General features: G+C 43.6%; 1 protein-coding gene across 1 annotated transcript in view; it reads left to right on the top strand.

Annotated features, from left to right (window-relative positions):
* Positions 1-22,080, top strand: part of LOC126547259 (dual specificity mitogen-activated protein kinase kinase 7-like) — a 58,098-nt gene extending 36,018 nt beyond the window's left edge. Inside the window, exons 5-9 of the mRNA XM_050195221.3 lie at positions 1,159-1,311; positions 10,406-10,486; positions 11,179-11,321; positions 11,415-11,460; positions 20,173-22,080. Coding sequence (XP_050051178.1) covers positions 1,159-1,311; positions 10,406-10,486; positions 11,179-11,321; positions 11,415-11,460; positions 20,173-20,265 — 516 coding nt within the window. The 3' untranslated portion in view covers positions 20,266-22,080. The remainder of the gene's footprint in view (positions 1-1,158; positions 1,312-10,405; positions 10,487-11,178; positions 11,322-11,414; positions 11,461-20,172) is intronic.
* Positions 22,081-25,142: the final 3,062 nt, after the last annotated feature.

Genomic DNA, 25,142 nt, shown 5'->3' with positions numbered 1-25,142 from the left:
CCGCGCGGACACGTTGAGACTAGAAGGTGACGCATCCGCCGGGCCGGTGCCGATCAGACATCCTCGCTTCACAGTTGGGGAGCTCCTCTCCCCGGCTGCCGCGCTTGACAAGCGTGGGCACCAACATGCACACACACACACGCACGCACACACGAAGACACGTGGCATTGAAACATGCCTGGGCGCATGGCAGGAGGCGTTGCGGCAGCGCTGAACGGGCCAAAAGGTCCGCCGCTTTGAACGAAGCCCCGGCGTCCGTTGCATCCGCGCCGGCTATACCGCGCATCGTAGGCGAAACGTAACAGTGGCTAAGGAACTGCACTGAAGAGCGTCATCTTGCACAGTGATTATGTGCTTACACACACAGCAAACATCGCCCTTCAGCTTCTGGAGCTCACATGGTTAAACTCGTGACTCATCTACTTTACAGTCCTGCTTTGACTTTATGCGGTTATTTGCTGTTTCTTACAGTGAAAAACTAGCGTTGTGAGAGGTTCTCAAGCCCTGAAGAAGCTGTCCATGCCTGTAAGCATGAGCTTGCAGCCCTCTGAGAAAAATGAAGGGAAAGATTGTTTTCAAAAAAGTTTACCAGAATGAAAAAGTGCATAGAATGTCATTGTGAGCATCTTAAAAAAAAAATGGAATAGTCTAAAAGGCTGAAACTCTTCATTTTTGATGATTCCAGAACTTTCATAGTGCTCCTCATAAGCTAAAGCTATTCAGACGGTTTATTTCATAGACTTGGCCATTTGCTTGAACTAACAACTTTTTCCGCTAATCGTACATCATTCAGTTGCTTATTTTATGTGCAGTGTCTGGGGCATATATTGTATTTCCTCCTTGTTCCCAAATCTGCTTTGGTTATTAAAATTATAATAAAGTTCGAATGCATGTACACTGTCAGTACTTAAAAACTGGGTTGCACAAACGACTAGTGTGGGAGGTGTCAATTTACCGTATTTCTTGTTATAAATGGTAGCAAAGAAGATGCTGGCCTTCTGTGAAGTGTTTCTTAGGGAGTTCTAGAAATAATGCACCCAAGCGGCCTTGCGTACGCAAAGCCCCACATCTTGCTTGTGTTCTTTATTTGCCCAGCGGTGAATTTAGGTGTGTAAAACCTAAAACTCCCTGTTATGCCTTTGCTCTTGATAAATGCAGGAAAGCCATGACCTGATCCACCGAGATGTGAAGCCGTCCAATGTTCTACTTGACAGACAAGGCCGTGTTCGCCTTTGTGATTTTGGCATTAGCGGCCGCCTTGTGGACTCCAAGGCACGCACACGCTCTGCTGGCTGTGCAGCATACATGGCTGTGAGTTGCATTGATCACTTGAGAAGTTCAGTTAATTCTGAAGCTTGTTGGGGGGAAATCTGCTGACACTGCTATGCTTAATTGTCTGTTTCTTTGTTATTTTTCTGAATGCTTTATGAATTATCCCATTCTACATCTGACAACCTCTGTGAAAAGTATATCAAAAAGATAGACTGATGAGCTAGTTGATGTGATATCGCATACAGTGTAGCGCCAATGGAACACACAAGGGGACAGAAAAACGGGGATACAACGCCTGCACTATACTGTACATGAAAATGATATTTTCGTTGTATACATGCAATGGACTCTCTTTAAATGGAACCTAAATGGACCAGGGAGATTGGTTCCATTTATCAGGAGTTCCATTTACTGAGGGACAAAGCTGAATACAGTTGCATGAATACAAAACTGACCAACCATTAAGATGGTGTTTCGTTTAAGAGGCAGTTCCTAAGTGAGTTCTGTTTATCGAGATTCCACTTCAATTGTTTGTATTGCGTACTTTTTTTAATGAGTGGGCTGCTGAAAGCGTTTTGCTGCTTGCTTTCTGTGTTACAATCACCTAGTGCTTTTGGATTCTCAATTTTTTGTAGGGATACCTATTGTATAGACATTTGGTAGTGATCTTACTACAAATTCAAAACTGCGCCTTTTGAAATAACATCCAGATATAACAGCCAATTTTGCAAGCACTGCACTGATAAAGCGGATAATGCAGCTCAAGTTCATTTTCTCTGTGGATGCACTTCTTAAAGTATGTGGAAAGGAACAGTGGTGAGGGTGTAAAATATCAAACGGAAAAATCCTTTCCTGTACCTGGGGATCCTTACTTGTTCATTCAGTTTATCATAGGTTTGATTATAACATCACTTATCGTCTTGCAGTAAATTAGGGATGAAGAGGCTGTTCCACCCACAACATATATGGATTTGTCTACTCATGATTTGTTATGTGCATGCCGTGTTCATTGCAGATTGATATAGACACTTGTGAAAGAAAGGCATCGATGTTGCTTATTAGGAAACGGTTTTGCAGTCGGCGTATCAAATGGCTTACGAGCATGCATTAATGGCATGACTCGACGTACTGCTCATTACCTGAAGAGCAGCCTCACCCCTGTGAGCACATTCGCCAACATGTCGGCTAAAATATTGTTGGGTCACAACACATCGAAGGTGTGCTTTGATGTTTCCAAATCACAGGCATTCATACCAGTCTGTGGCTTGCCCTACTGAAGCAGGGTTGCACGAGGTATTGGTGACATACACAAGCACCTCCTATGTGCACAGGCCACCCATTACCCTTCACATTTGTGGGAGCACGCATGAACTTTCTGAGCAACCTGGGAACGGCTGAGGCACAGCAGTGTACATAGCACAACAGCACTTAGGTCTCGTAAAGAATGGCTCATTAGGACCAGGAGCCATACTATGCGACAATTAAATTTTCATACTTTTTTAATCTGTTGCGCCAAGTGGCTGATCCAGGTAAAAGTAGTAGCACAGTGTCATATGGGCCAGTGATGAGTGGCCAAAAATATGCAAAATGAAATGTATTGTTGCAAAATGCTGCCCCAACTATATTACTGTTGACTTTCATTAATTTGACCTTGACAGGACTGACGGAATTGAGTTGTCCGGCCAAACATACTGCTGCTTCATTTGGCAGTGCAGTCCACGCCCATTACAATGGATCTGTATACAGTCGAAACCATACCGATACCGGTATAACGATACCGGTTTTAACAATATATCGGTTATAACAATGAGAAGCTGCTGCACCGTCAACTTTTTTACCTTTTTCCATGGTGAAATAACCCGCTTACTACAATGCCCCGATGATGCATTATCGGTTATCCGAGCCGAACGGTAGTAAAATGCGAAATCATTGAAAATAAAAAAATAAAATGAGAAATTCGAGCCACTGCATGATGGGTTGCTGCTCCAACAGCCACTGCGAGCTAATTTCTAGCCATCTCTGCGTGCCTCTCTCCCGTCACCCTTCCCCCCCTACGAACACGAATGGGCTGCGCGCACAGCTCGGCTGCTACGCCGCCCCACTCTCCGAAACACGAATGGACCGTGCCAATTGCGCTGCTTGCCGGTTGCTCGTATGTTGCTCGCTGGCTCCTCATTCAGTGCATTTCTGCAAACAGCTTAATCGCTCGCATCGGTCTTTGTTGTTTGGTCGGCCTATATTATCAATGCAAGAAATTCCGTGTTTAATGAACCCAGCTATAAAGGACTATCGGTTGCAACATTCAAATATTTTTTTCTAATTTTGTTTAGATAGTGCAAATACAACATGCTTTGCTGCGATGATGTGTGTGTGTGTGGCAGTGAACTGCAGGTAACTATTTCCAGCTGCTCGCGGAATTTGTGACAATGCACTTTTTTATAAGAAACAAATACACGAGCAGCAAGTTTCCAGGGATGGTGTGCTGTGCAGTGCCCCACCGGTGGGGAGTTTTCGTGTCTACCACACAAGCGGCTCACCTCTGCTCACTGCTCTTGGTTCAGTGCCAAGCAAGTGCCGTTGGCGTCGCTACACCTAATCAGCTTCAAAGTGAAGCTGTAGTATATGGCGCTTCAGAAACAACCGCTGATGATTACAAAATGCATCATTTTGAGAAAACTTTATTTCTCATAGCATCAATTTGCACAAAAAAGAAGACAGGCTGCTATTCACAATGTCCATACACCGAGGCGCCTGAGGCATTCGAGCAGTCTCACGTGCAGTGCACCAGCGGCCAGACATGAGCTCCCAAGTTGAACTTGCCTCGTACCACAGCTCTCCTTTGTGCTACAGATTTGACAGTGGTTGTTGCTTGTCGTGAAAAATAAAATTGAGACATGAATTTATTGTATTGGCTGATGTTTGTGTCATCAGTGGCACTCTCAAGCTGGACGGCTGGCATGGCAGCACCGGCCAGCCAGCTCCCTGCCATTGTGTCGGCCATTAATGTTGCCGTTCTAGCACGGGGAAGCTGCCAATTGTCAGCAACGAGAGTTGGGAAAACGGCAGACAGGAAGTCACCATGGGGTTGCATGATTACTGCATAAAGCCACATATCTATACAGTCGAACCCACTTATAACATTATTCAAGTGCCACGAAAATGCCATTGTTATAACTGATGGTTGTTATGATAGGGTTGCATGAAAAAATCAATATAGGGGGATGGCAGAGCTGATATGAGAAAACTATAATGGTGGGGAGGCCAGAGCCCCTCGCCACCACCTTTCTCCATCCGGGTGCTCCGATCGCGTGTAACAAGCCGCAACTGTCGGCGTTTAAGAATGGCACTGCTATAACAACTGAAAAGAGGTGTCACGGGTGGCAAGCGATATGCGAGCACCGCTGAGGCATCACTTTGGGGGCCCCAAAAGGGGCCTTTTAAAAGTTGCGAGAACGCTGCCACGGCAGCCTCTCAGCTTGATAAATCCAGAAGCAATGCCGAAGAGAGATCTCCACAAGCATCTCACCATGTACTTCTCACTGGCTTGCACGAGAAAAGCCTATGTCGTCAGCCATGCATGCTTTACGCGAAGCTTGCCGACATCCTTCTCCAAGGCATCCAAGCAGTCCACATAGTGCAATGGAAGGTCCCTTGCAAAAACGAAGCCTCGGAGGGACTGAATCATGCCGGACCTCCTGTGAGGACAACGTTGACGCAGCCTGCCCTACCGGGTCATCGCTTTGGACAATTTGGACAACTCTGGTTTGTTGCTGTGTCTTACGGCGAATCGTGGATGATGCGTGGGTGTTTGTTGGATATTAGCATCGGTACCCTCATCAGTAGGCTTGTTTTGGATGATGCTGTCCTCGGCAACTTTTGCGCCAGGTGTGAATCGGGCCTAAAGGAGGTTGACGCCTCATAAAAAGGGGAAAGAGGGCCATCTGTGCCAGAAAAACACGACAAAGAAAGCTGGCGAAATGGAGGTAGAGGCTGCCTTCATCTTGTACAAGCGGTCTTTGGAGCGCCACTACTTCGGATACATAACTGTGCTTTCGGATGGCAATTGTCGAACATACTTTGCATTGCTAGAAGAGGAGGTTTATGGCTATATCCCATCAATAAGGAAGACTGTGCAAATCGCACCAAAAAGCGTATGGGCATGGCCCTGCATAATTTAGTTGCCATATGCAAAGGCCCGAGCTCAGAGACCCTTTTTGGAAATGGCTGGGTAACTGGCAACCTAATCAACAAATTGAGCTCATATTACGGCTGGGCCCTAAAGACACACAATGATGTGCATGCCATGAAAACTGCTGCGATGGCCACATACCACCATGTGAGATAAAATGATACAGTGACCAACTGCATGTTGTTTTGCCCAATGGGACCTAACTCTTGGGGTTCACAGAATGAGGCAATGGCTAGGGGCGAGCCTGCACCTAAACATCCTCACTGCTTGCCTCCTCACATCTGTGAGGTGTTATTGGTCATATACAGAGGCTTTCTGACAAGAAGCTATTGGTGTGATGCGAATGGCCAAAAACCCAGAACAGCGATGAGAGCTTGCACTCCATGATGTGGGCACTTGTGCCAAAAGAGCGCCATGCCTCATTGTTCACCATTGAAGTGGCCGTGGCTAAAGCAGTTATCAAATTTAATGCAGGCAATTTAATGCAGGCTGAGGAGACATTCTGAAAGAGCTTAGCCTGAACCCTGGCATACAAAGCACAACATGCATGGCTAAAAACGATTAGCGCTGTTCTGTGGCTTCAGCACATAAGCACTCATCCGGTGAAAACCTGCAGCAGACCTTGGAAGAAGACTGAAGGGTGCTAACAGTCTAGTTTGACTACATGCCTGGGGCATATTAGTCCATTTGATGTGTAAATATGTTGATATATTTTACTGCTGACTACATAGCATTACATAACGTTTGCAGAATTTTTTCTAATTTTCTCTAAACACAGCTTTTAGCTACTTGTTTGCTGCGTCAATATGTTTGGACCCAAGACAGCTAAGGATAAAAAAAAATTTTGCAGCATGCAGCTATAAGTGTAGGAAAGGTAATGTTGAGGACAGATTATTTCTTTACAGCTGCAAAAATTTTCTGGTTTAAGTTTAATTATAATCCTCGTTATTCATGCTGAAAACACTAAATTTCATTGTAAGTTGAGAAATAATTGTCAGATACGAAACCGGCTTGCAGTGCTTCACTTCTTATGCACTATATGTTAACAACTTTATGTAAAATGGGTATATTTTTATTGTTTCAGCAAACAATATAATAAAATTACTAATTATTTCAAGAACTACATGACATATTTAAACTATAATTTGGCATTTAAATCAGCACAAAAGCTAAACAAAGTTGTGCAGTTTAATCAAATTTGGTCAAGAAGTAACAAAATTATCTTACCAACCCGTGCCCCTTCTTAAGTTGCTGGAAGCCTTCAGCATTTGGTTTTCATGTCTTTTCATAGTAAGGCCACATATACAGTGGTACCTCGGTTCATAAACTAAATTTGTTCTGTTACTCTGGTCGCAAACAAAAGCAGAGTTTCCCCGTTGGAAACAATGTAAATGTGTTTAATCTGTTCACACTCAAGATATTTGCGTAATTTATTCAAACACAAATATAAAAACAAGTTCACTACTGTAAAGTGACTGTATGGAGAGAGAGAAAACACACTTTTGGTGGGAGGAAAAGGAAGAAAGGGTGGTTTTGGCAGTTACCGGTTGAAGTCACTCTCTGTAAGAATATTGTGGGGATTTCCTTCAAGGGCTTCCTCCTCTATTCTTTGTCTCTTAGCTGCATGCTCAGTTCTGGTAAACAAAAAATATGTCCGCTGTGACTTGTCTTTGGCTGTGCTGCACATTCATCTGGAAATGAGACCTCCCTGTCATTCATCAGATTTCCACTCTTTTCATTACAGTCAATGTTGGGGTAGTGCTTCTCGAAGGAGTCCTGGCACTTGTTTATTTTTTCTAGAGTTGATAGCACTGCTTTTTGTGCCTCTGTCATCTTCCTGAGTAGAAACTTCCTTGAGAAGGACCGTCTAAGTAATGTTATATTAAAGGTGTTTTTAATAGCTCATGGGACATCATCGAAGTGTCGCACAAGCTATCTCTGGGAGCCCAATAAGAAGTTTGTAAACTGAATTGTTCATGAAGAGAAGTACCCGTAAACCGAGGTACCACTGCAACTGATACAGTGAACTTTCTTTTTTTTTCATAATTAAAGTATGTATTCGATTATAAGGCAGTCACATTTATAAGATTAGGGTCGCCCTCAAGAAAAATAAATGTGCGCACTAATATAAGGCAATATACAGTAGCCAGCAGAGTAGAGTGCTTACTTTAATCTAAGGCGAATATTGTTAAAATTTTTTTTCAAGGAAAATGGGTCTGAAAATTGCCTGTATGTTACAATAGGATACAAAACAAAAACAAATCATAATCACAACATAGCAACAGAGCACATTTTTGTGAAGGTTACTAAGAGTTCATTTTGTGCTTGATGGTGACCTGTGTGCTTGGTATCTATGCTCAGTGAAATGCAAATGGCAACGACAATGTGCCGTGTTCACTGGGAAAGCTCATTTTTAAAAGAAAAGTTATATTATTCGTTGAAGCTAGTGGTGACAGGCACAGAGTACGACATGCTGTGGTCAGTTGACAGCAACAAGGAGCTCTCCAACAGTTATGACCATGGGCATTGTGAATAAATTTCCATTCTATGACGGTAAAATCCACACATCTCATCTTTTCTGATAGCGAATGTGAGGGGGGTATATTTTGGTATCTATATATATTTTAATCGGGCGCACCTTAGATTCGGATACTTTTGTTTCTTACTTTGAACCCGTGAAGATTTGGTGTGTACTAGATCTGGGGGCGCGTTAGAATGGTTAAATACAGTATAGAGATTCAGTGAAGCATGCCTGAAAGACCCAATGATCTTTAGTCCAAAAAACTGACTCACCAGGGGGTAAAGGTGTGTATTCCACAAGCTGGCGAGCTGGTGAAAGCAGTGCACCACCTCAGTGTGCATTTTTATCATTTCCATGCTGTCGCTATAGAGGGGAAAGTATGGTGAGAGTTTGAACCAAATTAGCATCACCTCGCAACTTGGAACAGAGAGGCGGACTGCTTTCCACTATCAGAATGATTGCGGTTTTGAAACTTTCATTCTGCAGCACTTCTTGCTACATTGTGGCACAGATAGTGAGGATGGAGCTGACTGATAATTCTGAGCGACGGAAATTCCTAACAGGAGACAACAGTGTCACCCAAGACCATGTCACTGTTTATGTTGTGTTAACCAAAACACGTTGGGCACGTAGATGTGCAGGATGCACATGCAAATGTACAGGCTCGTCAGCCCTGGCTTGGCTTGTCCAATTGGCTTACCTGGCAACTACTGGATGAACTATATTATGAAATCTGCAAGAATAGTAGCGCCCTTTGGCTAGTTTCGTTATTTTGGAGCCACTGGCAATGCACCGAAGCAAAAAAAAGCTTGCTCTTTCTGTTCACAGTGGTGTAAAGTTTTCATGCCAGCTTGCAGGGAAAGCTTATTGAACGGCTCGCTGTAGCATCACTGCAATGTTGGTAGTCCTTATACATAATGTACATGGGGTCTATTCGTGTCGCCATAACGATCAGAATTCTTTATCTCCGAAATCGGTCAGAGACTGAACTGACTGGGAAAGTTTAGTTAATTCCTAATATACTGCAGAGCAAAAGAATGTAAATGCATGCTAGTAAGCATTACTTTCTGGCATTTTCCACAGCGGCTCTCCACCAGCTGTCGAGGCAGGGCTTTGTTCTTTTGATGGCTCGTTGATGACAGTGACCAAAGGCATTTGTTCCATTTGTATTGGAGTGAAGGCAAATATTGCTTCACCTGCCAGTGTTGCTAAATCTATGTTGCCGTCTAATACCGGTGTCATACGGGCACTTTCTAGCGTGAGCAAAATTTCATTTCCCAATCATGATTGGCTCCATTTCGTGAGCTTTTGCAGAGGAGCAAATTGCGATCAAAAGTGCCCATCTGACAGTGGTACGAAAAATGGATGGGCGGCAATATGATGCTGCCACTGCCATGTTGAAACAGTAACTTAAACCATCAGGTTCGCATACATATAAGGAAGGCAAGACGGGGGGGGGGGGGGGGGGGGGGGTGACTTCGAAGCTAAAAATATTCAGAACAATCTTCACCTTATATATTTGAATACAGTGAACTCTCACTTGAGTGAACTTCAAGAGACCGAAGGAAATAGTTCACTTAACTGAATATTCACTAGACCAACATAAAACATGGCAGACAGAGTCAAAAGTTTGAAGTGCAATTCATGGAGCAAAAGACACGGCATCCATAGTGTTAAAAATGTGTGAAATGGAATTTGTACATATCAATGAAAAACACACCACGTGGGTCGTTTGTGTGCACACGCGGAACCAACGAGACTGGAAAGAAAGAGTCGACGACCATGCCATGACTAGCCGGTCGGAAAAAAAATACACACCACGTGGTTTGTGGTGTGACAGATCGCCGCTTTGCTCTGGCGGCGTTGTAAGCGCCAGCGATGTTACTTTGTTCATGGCCTCCAAGGTTGCATGCTTGCTCGTTTTGTGCGGGCGATCTCGGAGGCCATGCCTCGTTGCCGTTCGTTCTCTGCGTTGCCGCTTTGCCCCAGGGGCGTTGTAGCGCCAGCGACGTTACATTGCCGCTGGAGCGGCGGTTTGATGAGGGCGGGCATCGGTTGCGCCTGCAGTGCAGTGCAAGCCTTGGTCCTCTGAGCGAGTTCATGAAACTGAAATATTGACTGTCCCAAAATTCTTTTAAGTGAAGCATTTTTGCATAGGATCTATAAGAAAACTGCCGGGGATTCTTAAAAAGTTCGTTATTCTGAAATATTCGATAAACCGACGTTCGTACAACTGAGAGTTTACTGTAGTTAGGTATTGCATTTGTTATAAGTGGGTTTGACTGAATGCAATGTCTCTGCAAAGGTTTGTGCAATACATTTAAAAAAAAAAGATGTATTTTCCAAATCCTGTATATTAGAAGTTGCTAGCTCGGATAACCTTGACATCTGATTATTTACTGGTGGATAAATTTTCATTTTAGCCGGAGCGCATTGATCCACCAGATCCATCAAAGCCTGATTATGATATTCGGGCAGATGTGTGGAGCCTTGGCATTTCTATGGTGAGTGTGTCTTCTTAAATAAGGTTGCAGGCAAGTCTCTAGTGGTGACAAATGAGTCTTTTTGTTGTTTGTAATGATTAGGTAATGGTTCTGTCTTTAGGAATTTTGACACATCAAAGTTTCATACCTATGCCATCACTCTCAAAAAGGCATTACAATACACTTGTTTTGCAGGCACCTACATTTCTACATTTCCTTTGGTTTAATTAAAAAAAGAAAACAATGGCTCTTCAGCTGTCATTTTAGTGCTGTATTCAACGTCTTGAAAACCTTTAATGGAATCCTTAGAAATGTTTCAACTTCATTTTTGACTAAGCTCCTTGGATTCTGTTTGGTCGATTGGATGCAGTTAAAAAATCTAATTCAATTTCATTAGTACATATCTGGAAATTATTTCAATTGCGTTAATGAATAACTTGGGGTGTTCTTTGGCTCTGAGCTATTTTTTTTTTTAAATTTGTGCCCACTTGAAGACTGCATCTGCATTTCTAAGGGCATTTTTTTTTGTGCACGCAAACGTATGTTGCTTTTAAAAATGCCTGGGCATCCTTAGAAACCTGAATTTTTTCACAAAGACTACTATGAATCTTGTTTGTTTGCTTGTCTTCGTTGAGAAAATTGACTATGAGCCACCGTGTATAATTATCTCAATGATGCAATGTTAGTTAACTGTTGCCGACTGCTTCTTGCAGGTTGAGCTTGCCACTGGCCAGTTTCCTTATCAGGATTGCAAAACTGACTTTGAAGTTCTAAGCAGAGTCCTCCAGGATGAGCCCCCTTCATTGCCTGGTGATGGCACCTTTTCACCTGAGTTCTGCTCCTTTGTCAGGCAATGGTGAGTTGACGCCATTTTGTGCTTCTGTAGTTGCGGAAATTTGGTGGCAGCCTTTATAGGCAAGGCGTTTATGTTTTCTGCTCATTTTTTCAGCCTCACAAAAGACTACAACAAGAGGCCAAAGTACAAGAAACTGCTGGTGAGTATGGTTTTCTGTGGATGTCAGCAGGGTAATATTTAGACATCGTAGACTTCCATTAATTTGACTTTGGTTAGCTTGAAGAGAGAAAGAGTAAAAGTATTCAAGAAGAAGCAGGCCAACCCAGGCACAGTAAGGGTAAAAGCAGACGAATTCAGGCTGGTGCTTGCAAACAAGTATGCAGCTTTAGAACAGGAAGAAGATAACATAGAGGTAATGAGTGAAATCATAACTAGGCTGATTTCAGAAGCAGCAATTGAAATGGGAGGCGAGGCACCAAGGTAAGCAGTAGGTAAGCTCTCCCAAGTAACAAAGGACCTAATAAAGAAACAACAAAAAATGAAAGTGTCCAACTCAACAGATAAGATAGAATTCGCTGAACTGTCAAAACTGATCAACAAGGCGAAAGTAAGTGATATTCGAAACTATAATGTGTGAAAGATTGAGGAAGCAATAAACGATGGCCACAACATGAAATCAGTGAGAAGAAAACTTGGCATAGAAAAAGCAATATGTATGCACTTGAGGATTAGCAGGGTAATTTCAACAGCAATTTTTATTATATATTAAAAGCAGCAGAAGAATTCTGTACTGACCTGTAGAGTACCCAGAGCAGCCATGCTACATTCTTTCTGAGTACTAGTGAAGAACAGGATACAGAAACTCCTCCTGTAACTAGCGATGAGGTCAGAAGGGCCTTGCAAGACATGAAACGGGGAAGAGCGGCAGGAGAAGATGGAATAACAATCGATTTAATCAAAGATGGAGGAGACATAATGCTTGGAAAACTGGCGGCTCTCTATACGAAGTGTCTATCGATTGCAAGGGTCCAAGAAAACTGGAAGAATGCAAACATTATACTAATCCACAAAAGGGGAGATGTTAAAGAATTGAAAAATTATAGGCCCATTAGCTTACTCCCAGTATTATATGAAATATTCACCAAGATAATCTCCAATAGAATAAGGACAACACTGGACTTTAGTCAACCAAGGGAACAGGCAGGTTTCAGGTATAGATACTCTACTATGGATCTCAACTGTGTAATCAATCCAGGTAATGTAGAAATCTGCAGAGTACAATCAACCTCTCTATGTGGCTTTCATAGATTACGAAAAGACATTTGATTCAGTAGAGATACCAGCAGTCTTAGAGGCATTGCATAATCAAGGAGTACAGGAGGCACACGTGAATATCTTGGCAAACATCTACGAAGATTTCACAGCTACCTTGGTTCTCTGCAAGAAAAGTAGAAAGTTACCTATCAAGAAAGGGGTCAGGCAATGAGAGATACTCTCTCCAATGCAGTTCGCTGCATGCTTACAAGAAGTGTTCAAGCCATTAGACTGAGAAGGCTTAGGAGTGAGGATCAACTGTGAATTCTTGGCAACCTTCAGTTTGCAGATGACATAGGCCTGTTCAGCAACACTGGGGATGAATTAAAACAAATGATTGAGGGCCTTAACCGAGAAAGTGTTAGAGGGGTTGAAGATGAATATGCAGAAGGCAAAGATAATGTTCAATAGCCTGTACAGGAGTATGTTTATCTAGGTAACTTACTCACAGGGGACTCTGATCATCAGAAAGAAATTTACAGAATAATAAAAATGGGTTGGAGTGCATATAGCAAGCATTAACAAATTTTGTCTGGGAGCTTACTACTGTCGTTGAAAAGAAAAGTGTAGAGTCATTGCATTCTACCGGTTCTAACACATGGGGCTGAAACTTGGGTGTTAATAAAGAAGCTCGAGAACAAGTTGTAAGGATTGCACGGAGAGCGATGGAGTGAAAAATGTTGGGCGTAACGTTAAAAGACGGGAAGAGAACGGTGTGGATCAGAGAGCAAATGTGGATAGCCAATATTCTAGTTGACATTAAGAGAAAAAAAAAAATGGAGCTGGGCAGGCCATATAATCAGTAGAGTAGATAATCGTTGGACCATTAGAGTTACAGAATGGGTGCCAATAAAAGGGAAGCGCAGTGGAGGACGACAGAAAGTTAGGTGAGGAGATGAAATTAGGAAATTTGTGGGCGCAAGTGGGAATCAGCTAGCGCAAGACAGGTGTAATTGGAGATTGCAGGGAGAGGCTTTCGTACTGCTGTGGACATAAACATAGTCTCATGATGATAAATTCGATCCCAACGTCCTGGCTGGCACCCATGCATTTCTATGGGCCCATACTTTCCTTATTTTAATCCTAAGATTGTACTTCGCCGGATAATTCGTGCTTGACCAGTTAGCATGCATGTGCCTGAATCCTATGGGGTGAACCCAATAGCGACCCCTTTAGTGGCAACAACTGTCTTGGCGGAGCTTAGGGGCAGTGAATACGTTGAACACACATAAACAAATCTCCTGTCAAAAATGGCGATTTCCAGCCTGCCCTACGAAGATGTTGAATACGTAGCTCACAATGTCTGGTTACATAGGATAAAAAAACCAAAACTGCCTGTGCAGCATTGGTATGCTCGCACAACATAAATGTACTGCGGTGAAGTTGATTTCAAAAACCATGCGGAGAAGCTGATGTTAAAGGGACCTTGAAACGATTTTGACGATGTTGTACAAATATACTGAATCGTTATGGTAGGTCCTTCTGATCATTAATTGATGCATATAAGTGCTCCACGTAAAACGTGTAATTTATTATAATGTTTTAAAAATGTATGTCGCTACCAAACACAGCACGCCACTCCCCTGAGATTTCAGCTGCCGCTAGCCAAATGACGTGAGGTGACCATGGAATGCGATTAGGGCAAACTATCCGATTAGCTGCCCAGGGCACATCATGGATAAATTTTCCAACTTTATGGTGAACAAGTGTTGTTCGTAATAGTTGGAATGTTAGTGAATTTGTTTCTATAAAAAAGAAAGGAACAGAAAGAATCCACAAGAACAATTTATCACTACACTCAAACACTTCCACATACAGCAAGCATCGTCTATTGTGTTACAACGTGCTTCGTGTTGACAAGAGCTGTGCGGTCAGTGTTGTTCTCAATCTTTCTTTTCGTGAGCATCATGGTTTGCCCTTGTTTCGTTTTGCGTCACAAACATAGTGAATGGCAATATGTCAAGCTGCGACATTGTGTCCCTCTGCAAGGCAGCAGATGAGCGGAGTGGCTGCAGCACATCCGACTGTTAGTATCCGTCTGGTGCCAGCAACTATCTATGCGTTTGCAGCCGTCACTTCACGCCGAAGGCTTACTACCGCAATAAAGTTTAGTGTGTCCAGTATTCGGTAAACACAGGCGCAAGTGGACTGAGCGTTTCACGGAATGAGCGGAGGTGCAAACATGAACTGCCTGCATGGTGCAGCCATCTGGTGGCACAAAGCTCAAGCAAACACAGAGCTAATATAGCAGTAACCAAGTGTATTCTACTTTGCTGCTGGTGTAAATTTTCGGCAGGAGCGTAAAGCCTGTTTGACATGCAAGCGATTTTGGGCCAGAAGCAGCGCGGCGCCCGTCTTGTGAGCAAGCCTCCTTTCTTAATACCGGTTTTCTGAGCGGCACGCGCCACTGCGATCATAATTGAAAGATTTGGAAAAATTCGCGAGCGGTGAAAGCGGCACCCAGTGCCTTGAGTGGTGACGTTAGGATCACATTAGGTGTGGCCGTAGCGTGGGTGGTGCGGGGAACTCACTCGCTCGAGCAGACGGTTCTAGCAGATGACATTTGTAGCAGACTACTTCCACTGTCAGTTTGCAATGTCTCGTGGTCTAAAATGAAGGATTTTCGTAAAAAAGGTAAGAGGAGGATTCTTTGGGAAGTAATTATGGACTGAAGCTGAAGGTACTCGTCACAAGTGACTCGTACTTCCATAAAGTAAAAGTCGGCGTTGCTTGAATCGGCCATGTCCGTTGGCGCTTTAAAAGTGCTGCTTGTTTCAATGTGTCGTTTTTGAGTTACATTCTATGGAGCAAAATTGTCCGCACGTGCTGTTTTCTTCTTTTTGCCTCTTCCCCCCTCCCCCGATGGTGACTCCATATGGGTCCAGACAGATGGAACGAAACAGCAGTCCATAATTTTCGTTCAAAGTGTGCGTAGGTTTTTTTATATATATATGTATATACAACTCCGAGCTAGTGCGTTCATAGATTTGGTTGGTCTTGTTTATTCAGTTTAAATGTCACGTACCCCGAGCTCTACAAGGGCCGCCACCTTTTTACTCGAATGCCTGGTGGCGAAAAGGGATGCGAGCTTCTTTGAAAGCTATCTATAGGACTCTTTATCCGGGTTACCGAGAGGGCACCCGAACGCCTTGTGGCATTCGAAAACAAGAGCCGTTGGCAGATGTGCATGTGCGTGTTTTGTGCTTCAAGCCCAAATCACGGAAATACGAATCAACCCATTCCTTTCCTTCCATATGACTAATTCTATGTACCTGTACTTAGCAAGACTTTTAAGCTGTCACCTATAGAGAGCTAAAAGAGAAATAAATGTTAATAAAAAAGTTGTTATAGCAGTTCGACACACAATATATTTATTCTCTAGAAGGTTTACAAGTGCTGAAGCGGAGCACCAAATTGATACACCGATGAAACCCGCAGCTCAAGTGTGCCAAAACGTGGAAATGTGGAGCAAGGCACAGCTCTTGAAGACCAATGAAATGCGCGACTCACGGGTGCTTTCCACAAGCAACACTGCGCATCGCAGCGACATGCGTCGCGCCAAAACGAAGCTGCGTCTGCGTGCCGTGGTGCCGCTCAGCCGCCGCGACCAACGCCATGCCGTCGCTTGCTTGTGAAACAGGCTTAATCTTGAACACATTGTCTTTTTAAATGTTTCGAATGTTTTACACTTGGTTACAGCAATATTAGCTCTGTGTTTGGCTGGTTAAGCTCTGCGCCACCAGTGGCTGGACCTTGCAGGCCGATTGGGCTGTTCACGTACGTTCACGCTAAAACTCCTTCATCACAGTGGTAGTAGTATGGGGGGCTTGAGTGTACGCCCAGCTTGCCTGTGGTTACCGGAAAACTGGACATGCTCGGTGCTGCAACAGAATGCTCACAACACACGCTGCTTGGATAGCTCTTGCTGGTGATCCAGAGCCAGGTGACTAGCGGAGAGGTTGGAGAGGCTGGAGAGGCTTTGTGGGCTGGCTCCAAGACAACCGGAAGTACTGGAAGTAGACGACACGGCATTACATCATGACCGAGCCAGTGAAGCAGAGCTTAGTCTTGCTGACTCGGTGAACGAATTGAGGACAAAAAGTATGGCTAGGGAGGAGGGTAACTTGTAATTGTCCATAGCTATCTTAATATGAGACGCTTCACTTAAATTGTGACGCATATGTTTTATTGTAGCTGTACCCTACGTGTCTACAAAATTTGTCCAAACCGTTTCAGGGACCCTTTAAGAAACCGGCTGCTATTGTGCAACACATATTACACCCTTGCCCATTTTTCTTGCTAAAATATTGTGTGCGCATTATATTTCTACATTGTAGTGATGCTACAGCTGTGCCGATTGTGCCGAGAGGCAACCTCTGCTACATCCTGCTAAATTTCAGGAAAATGTGAGAAATCTACGCCCACTCTGCACCCAAAGGGTTGCTTGCGCTTTCAAGACAAAAAAACGGAACTATGCCCTCAAGAGCTGTTTTACCGCACCATCTAAAGCTTCACGGTGGGCCGAGTCAAGGGATCGTACTGATGTTTTTTTCATGGGTTGCTGTCTATATTCAATACATTTCAACCCAATGCGTGCAGGTTGCTTAGGCAACGGGACAACCTCGAGTTTCTGGTGGCAGCGAGAGATCACGTTGGCGCAGAGCCAGATCCCGTGCTCCTGTATGACCAATGTAGAACGATGACCGAGGTTTCAGACGCTGTGTGGTGTCTCGCTCAACTTTTTGAACATAACGCGCACGTTGGCGCACACATGGCGGCCGTCAACAAATTTTCCGCTTTTCAATTGGTCGCCTATCCCCCGCTTTTCTTGGAGTAGCGATTTAAAGGCGTAAGAATGGCGTGTGGCTGCTACCCAGAACTTGGTCGACTTGGCACCAAGCAGCATATTTCGCCGTTGAATACTGACGAAGTGCCATTGGTTAAACCTTGCTGTTTCGTATACCGCCCTGACAAATTGAGCTGCCAGCTGGCGCGGTGGCGGCCAGGTCGTCGCGGCGAAATGGCCTCCAGCATGTCCAGACCAGTAAACCGCTTCGTTGATTGGGCCTGAGATCGCAGGCTTGACTGGTCGCCAGAAGCCAAGATTCGGGCCACGGGTGACATGCCAGCGAGTACAGCGAATGCTTTCGCGAAGTTTGCTTTCACGCATCTTGGACGGTTCTTCTGGATTTGTTTACTTTGACGCACTGGATAATTTGATCAATTTTGCTGGTCCCATCAGGGTCAAATTAATAAAAGTCTACTGTATGTACTTTGTACTTTTGAATGCAGGCACAGTAACGTGTTTCTCTCCTTCGTTGTAAAAATTTGCGTACCGTGCAGTGATGGAGCAACTACTCAACATTCAAAATGTCAGGTTGAGGAGAGATAGAGTGTGTTATACCCCTGTCAAGCGGGCAAGTTTTGTGCACTTCGGGACCTTGGGTGACACTTTAGGCTAGGCGGTGCTAAACTTGAAAACAGAGCGCACTCACACTGAAAACAATGGCGACCGACTAAAACCATGTTTTCTAAAAAGTGGTTGCATTATTAATGGAAAACAATCATAATCTATATTTACTCAACAAAAAACTAAAATATTTGTATCATAAGGGTGTTACAAGTCAAGGCCGGCCAAGACAAATGCCTAGCCAATCCAAAACAAGATGGTGGCATGCGATGAGGCGGCCTTTGATCCTGCTAGAACAGAATATCAGCAAGTTCTGTTTTGATTATTTTGTTAAAAGCTGTTCAACAGCTGGAATGAACTTCTGTGTCCTTTTGCTATGCATTACATTTTGTATCATTGGAACCCCTGGCGGTGAGGCTATGCACTCGACGAGCAAAGTGTATTCAGTGAACGCACTCTGTTCGGAGTGCACTGTTCTGTGAGTACACTCCGCTTGTGACGTTTAGATTTGGGAAAGCGCACTTAAAACGGAGTATTCTCTCCCTAAGTGCATTTAACTTGCCCGCTTGACAGGGGTATTATTAGTGTACGTTATAAATAGGTCCAACAGCATCAATCTAAATTTGGCCTAGTTGCTCATTGTGACAGCAAAACATAAATGGTAATATATAATGTTTCGCTTAGTCTCATCTCTCTTTAAAGACAAATTATGGACACTGTTTTGTTGCCTTTTTTGATATGAAGTGAGAGGCCTAACAAAAGGCATCACTGTTGCCACGAAAATGCATTGATTTTTATATCCCAGATGATGCCACAGTGTTTGGTGTTGGCCATATGTTTGTCATGCAGAATGCTATACTAAAGCTCTCGGCAAGTACATGCATATAGCAAGGCTGTATTCGTTTTGTGTGCAACCACGTGACAGCCAAAAAGCTGTATTAAAAATGTCCAGTGCTCCATTAAGCTCATTGCAAGTGACTGGGTGAGATAATATAACAGGTCTATTGCAATGCTTCTCGTTTTTGCGCTTCCTCAGTGGCCAGAGGGGCACTACACCTAAGTTATCACTAGGCTCGGCTGCTAATGAACTGCGTGGATAAAAAATAAAATTGAGTGAAAAAATTATTGAATTATATCGGCTGTTATCTTCATGCTACCAAATACTTCATTACATTTAGCTTGAATCTCTTTAACCTGCAGCATCCATTTCGCTGTGCACTTACTTGGCTGATGGTGATAGTACTATAATGCATATTTTAAAAAAAATTGCATGTTTTTGCTTGCAGTAAACCGTTTTACCGAAATTTCATTGCTATGTGTATAAGTAAGCAATGCGCAGTTTATTCTTGTGTAAGAGTTACACACCTGTATGTCTTGAATGAAATGTTCAAGATGTTTTGAAATTTCAGATTTTATTGTGTAGGGGCTGTGTCCCCCTCTCCAGAGCACAGCTCATTTAGCACTGGCTGTGTCATTGCGATTGTGTGAGAACTTGTGATATGGCATGCACACTGCATTATTTCCATGTGGCATCAGTGTGGCATATTTGGATAAACCGAGGAGATTTTCTTAGTTTTGGCGTTGTCGCATAATTGTATCCAGCTCTATGAAGCTAGTTAAGTCACTTTCTTTCTGTGTCATGCGTCATACCAATATGTGCGATCATTTGTGGTACCTTCTTTACTGACCCAAAGAGTGCATACATGCGTCAGTTTTGCATGCTTGTGTACAGCTAAGGGTGTCCACTGTCATTAATTGGGAAGTTCTGTCATTATGGCACATTACTTCCAGTGCACATTAGGTATTCGTCAACTGCATAGATTTCATGCGCCCTTATAACATGGACATGGCCCAACAAAAAGTGCCGGGTTCTTGTAATATGTAGTTGTATCCTTGCTTATAGTGCTGGTGGTTAACAGCAGAGAGTGTGGATGGTTCTGCTTGTCACGCTGCACTTGCACGTTGCTATTAACAGATCTCGTCTCTGTACGAAATGTTTTCTCAGTGGGTTTTCTTTAGACAGTATTTGGCGTTTTTTGCCATTCTAATCTTGTAAGGCATGAATTAACCAGTTTTCATGTATTATTATGCAATGTGCACAAGAGGCACATCTTGGAGCTCCAGGATCACTATGCATGAAAAGCAGTCAACTGTCTAATGAGTTGTGTTGCTGCATCATTGTTGCAGGAGCATCCCTTCATAAAGCGGTACGAGACGAAAGAGGTGGATGTAGCAGCATGGCTAGCCAGAGTGATGGATAACTCCCAAGATAGCCAGTGAGAGAGAAGAGGTGACTGATGCAGGCTCCCATGGAAGCAGCAAGCAGATGCCAAATCGAATGCTTGGTCCAGTTTCCAACCCCCTAGCGGCTTTGCCCTCACATGTCGCCATGTTTTTCACGCGACTAAGCAGGATTGCACAGCACTAGAGCATAGATTCCAGACAAGAGGCTGGCATGTCATGCCCATTTTCATAGCTGTCCAGCTTGGGGTTGCAATCTGGAGGGATGGTATGTAGGATGCAGTGTACACGTGCAGCAGGGACTTCAGTAATGCCTTGCCACTGTATTCACACTTTGTCCACTGGGCACACCAGATACCAGAATTTGTGGCTGTACAGTTGTAGGTGCTCCCCTGATGCCAGCTTTGATATCTTGTCATGTGATGCTATGAGCTGGATAACGAACACAAAGGTAGACAGGGGAAGCAGTCTACTTGAATTGGAAGAAGACACTGTCTGTGTTTTAGCTACCTTTTATAACAATGGTCTGTATTGCAGGATATCAATCTTTCTGTGTACTTTGCTCTATGAAAAAATGCTTTTTGCATAAGGCCTAGCTTGGCCTAAAGAGCAGCACAGTCATTTGGATGCTCCAGTGCCATTGCAACGTTACTGAGTACCTCGCTTCTTCTAATCTGCGTGTTCTGTTCCTGCTTTGAGGACCAGAAAACATCAATGGCCACTGAAAACTGCTCACAGGGTTGAAGACCATGGTCAGCTACTGTAGGTGTTTTAGCGGGCGGTACGAGTTGTGTGTGCTGTTTGCTTCCGACGACCAGTTTCCCATGCAAAGGGAAGGTTTCTTCTTCTTTAGTGTATTCAGGGAAAAAGAAGTATTTACTCTGAACAAACGAAAATCGACGTGTTGGGCACAAGTAGGCACAATGAGCATAGCTTGGCAGTGTTACAATTGGCCGAGTATGGTTCCCATTTTAAAAGTTCAGAACTTCTAGCCTTTGCCTTTACTTGGCTTTCTATCTGGAAAGGACTCGTGAGGCATTTTTAAAGGAAAATGGGGAATTGAGGTTTTTACAAATTGTCATGTTCTTAAGATGTATAGAGCCAGCACTGTTTCGGATGTTATGCTTATTATAAATATGTTTAGTGCTGCTGGTTTTCGGTAAACTGCAGTAGAAGATAATGCGTAATGCTCTTTAGTCCTCACAGGAAAATTGAAGCTTGCCGAGTGCTGCTACTCCAGCGTATCAGTTCTCCATGCAGTCACCCTGCTCAGGCAGAAAGCATCCAATCCTACTGTATGTGCCCACTAAAGTGGCTTTGAATTAGGACCCTGTTTCTATGCATTTATTATTTGTAAATGCTCAAGAAAGCACCCTGGCACATAGACTTTGGGACTTCTTATTAGTGCTAGGCATTAGTTTGAAAGTACCATGTCCTATATATTGCTAGTTGCACACCTTTCATAAAGGAGACAGTGCTTTGTTCTTTTTCATTTTTTTTTTTCTTCTTTTAACAACTGCTTTACCAAAGGGTCTAATGCTTTTGTCCGTAGCATTGTTGCTGAGACTTTCTAGATTTGCTGGAAATCGTCTGGAAAGAAAATGCCATGGTCACATAAAATTTCTTTAGCACTACAGTATAATTGGTTCATTGCACAAAGAAGCGTGCATGGTGTGCATGACTTAGTGCATGACACCTGCATAAATGCTTAACCCTTTGAGGGTCAAATTTTTTTTATTGCACATTTAAATTCTTCAGAGCGACTTATTTCAATAAACAAGCGAATCATTTTTCTGGCCACAATAAAGCGACAAATTTTTTAAATGCATGCATGAGAAGCCAACAAAACAAAGACACCAAGGGAAACATAGAGGAAATTACTTATACTTACTAATTAAAAAAGAAATGATAAATTAATGGCACTGAAAGTGGATGAAAAAACAACTTGTTGCAAGTGGGGAACGATCCCACGCCTTCGCATTACGTGTGTTATGCTCTAACCAATTGAGCTACCGCGGCACGGTTTTTCCATCCACTTTCTTGGGTATTTATGTTTTACTACTAGAACTAACCTTGGGAGTTTAGCCAGCGCCACCACTCGCAAACCTTGACGGCAGACGTGGAACATCCTTTCTGCCGCAGGGGTCAGTAGTACGGGATCTTTCTAGGTGAAGGCAACTGGTCAATAAACCCGCACATGCTACCTGAAGGCATCAATGTTGCAGGATTCGAGACCCTCGTTATGTATGAACGAGAAGAAAGGGGAGGGGGTTAACTGAGGGGCCCGATTTTTATTAATGATATCATGAGAAGCCAACAAAGACACCAAGGAAAACATAGGGGAAATTACTTGTACTTGCCAATTGAATTATCAATTTATTATTTCTTTAATTCAATTAGTAAGTACAAGTAATTTCCCTTATGTTTTCCTTGGTGTCTTTGTTGGCTTCTCATGATATGATTAATAAAAATTGGGCCCCTCCATTAACCCGCTTTCTTCTCATTCTTAAATGTGTGCAGTGCCACACATAGTTTATGGTTAAATACTTGCAAAAACTAGCAACATTTTTTACAAATGTAATAACATTCAGAGAACTTATGTTTTAAAGGGCCCCTAAGCTATCTCCAATATTCTTTAAGCATTTAAAGTAAACACACATATTGAGTTCCAGAATGTCGTCATGATTAACGGTGCCAAACGTGGTAGGTGCTACACGCAGCGGCTGTGCCACAAAATAAAAAACAATCCTGTGCTCCTCTTCGGGCCTTTCCATTATTCCCAGCACTTGTCGTGACGTCACCAGGCTGCATCTGGTGATGTCAACAGAAGCAGATGCTATCGATTGGTCGAACAAGCACCTACGACTTCCGGTTAGTCTGCTAGCAGGTGCATGTGCGCTTGCGAATCAGTAACTACGGCCCGCAACGCAAGTGCCAAATTCAAGTGTTTTGCGATGGCTAGAAGGCATCCATGTGCGGTGCTTGCCCCGACTGGAAAAACGAAGTGAAGCGACACCGTCTGCCTCATGATGAAGCCCTGCACAATGCCTGGTGTGCAACACACGTGTGCACAACACAGGGTCCATAGCGGCATGCTTCACAGGAGCACGGGCTGGCATGGCAGCAACGGCGGGTAGCCGAGAAGCGTGGAGTCGTGGTAACCAGAAGTGGACAGTGTCTTGAAAAGCGCGTTGGCAGTGGTGTATCTCACATGACATTTGGAGGAGCACTCGGCGAGGAGGAGAGACCAGCTGGCGAATGTAGCGTAGTGAAGGAAAGAGTGAAACAAGCGAGGGCTGCGTTTTGATCATCAAGTGCGTGCAACTCTGCTATTATGGCACCGTTTCGAAAAATTCTCGCGTCTATGTATTTATTGTAAGTTTGTGCACAACTGCATCATGAAAACTAAGTTTCGAACTCTGGGTGGTTTAGGGGCCCTTTAAATAAGTTTGACACCACTAAGGCCTGTATTTTGACATCGCGTGTCGTGCTGAGGGTGTGAACCCCGCAAAGACTGCAGTGCGGTGAGCCCTGAGCCACATCCCAAGGATGAAAGGCCACAAGAATGGATAATGTAGTGGATTGTAAGAAAATGCGGCCCCATGACATGCAGCCATAGTGAAAACAAGGCATGCCATGCCATTGCCCACAAGCAAATGCATGCAAGGGTGCGTACCCTTTAGAAGAACAAAGCGAGCGAAAAACTTGCAGTAATGAATTGTTAGATCGCTAGACAAGATTCTATCAGTTCTCACGCATCTTCCAAAAACAGTCACACACGCAGCAGAATTGCTGTTTTGTGAGCACCCGCCTGTAAACAAAGTAATGGCATGCCTATGGAAGAGCCATGCGAGAGCATCTCGGGATAACGCTTTTAGTGGTGCGAAACGAGATAGAAATCGCTTTTCCTGATGCCCGTAAATTGAAACAACAAGCGTGAGGATGTAGATATAAAGTGTGAAAAGTGCGGGCACGCAGCAGTAAACCAGGCGAAGTTGGAACACTCCCAAACTATTGCGGTGGCAGCTGCAGTAGGGCGAAGTGAAAAATTCTGGCGGAAGCCGAAGGGCAGTAGTACAATAAGAATTTTTATAAAAGTCGCAGAAGGTTTGTTCGAAAAGTTTGCAAAGTGTTTCAAGTGTTTTCAAACGTTTTGTCGCCGATGTACATGTAGTGTCGTGACCACTTTGTGTTTGTTTCCTCTGCTGTACATGTATGGCGGTGACTCTCAAAGGGTTAAGTACATGTAGGAATTGCTTATTCTTTACACTGTACATGAAATTAGTGCTGCTGATGTTACTGAGCAAGAGTACTGGAGAGATTCCAAAACAGGGCACTTGTTGCACTGCTGCTAAAATCTAGCGGTATCCGTTCTTTTGGCCTGATAAGTTGTAGGGCAAGTTTTGCATTTTTTTTTTAGAAGCTGTGATTAGAGCTTTCGCACTTAAGTTAACCGAAAAATTGCTGTCCAAACCTCTTTCTCCATGTTGGTTTATGTTGTCCTTCTCTTGGTCACTTGTTCTGCAGCTATTGACAGAAAGTGCCCAAGTACTGTTGCAGATTGAGGAGCGTGGTTTGCAGAAGAAACTTGGATCAAGATGTCTTGTGACAGATGGTGTGTAATATGCTTCCTCTATAGTCCGCCTTAAAGTCCTGTCAGTAGCCCCAATTTATTTTCGTACAAGGTTTTCCTTCTCAAATTGCTTTTCACTTCATCTCTCTTCACAAGGACTACACTGTGGTTAGTAACTGCTTGAACTGAGTGGTGCCTTAGCTGTTCCATTAATCCGATCCTGTCTGAAACTGTAGATGCCACGTAGGCTGTGCCCAGTAAAATGTTTTTCTCCTTGTACCTCTGCTTGCCTAGATACTGAACGCTCGTTTCAGGTTTATGACGGTCTTTCTTCTCAGACATT

The sequence above is a fragment of the Dermacentor andersoni genome, chromosome 1 (genome assembly GCF_023375885.2).
Source record: "Dermacentor andersoni chromosome 1, qqDerAnde1_hic_scaffold, whole genome shotgun sequence".
In the NCBI taxonomy this organism is placed as follows: Eukaryota; Metazoa; Arthropoda; class Arachnida; order Ixodida; family Ixodidae; genus Dermacentor; species Dermacentor andersoni.
The sequence above is the reverse complement of the archived record's forward strand: the minus strand, read 5'-3'. Positions and strand labels throughout refer to the sequence as shown.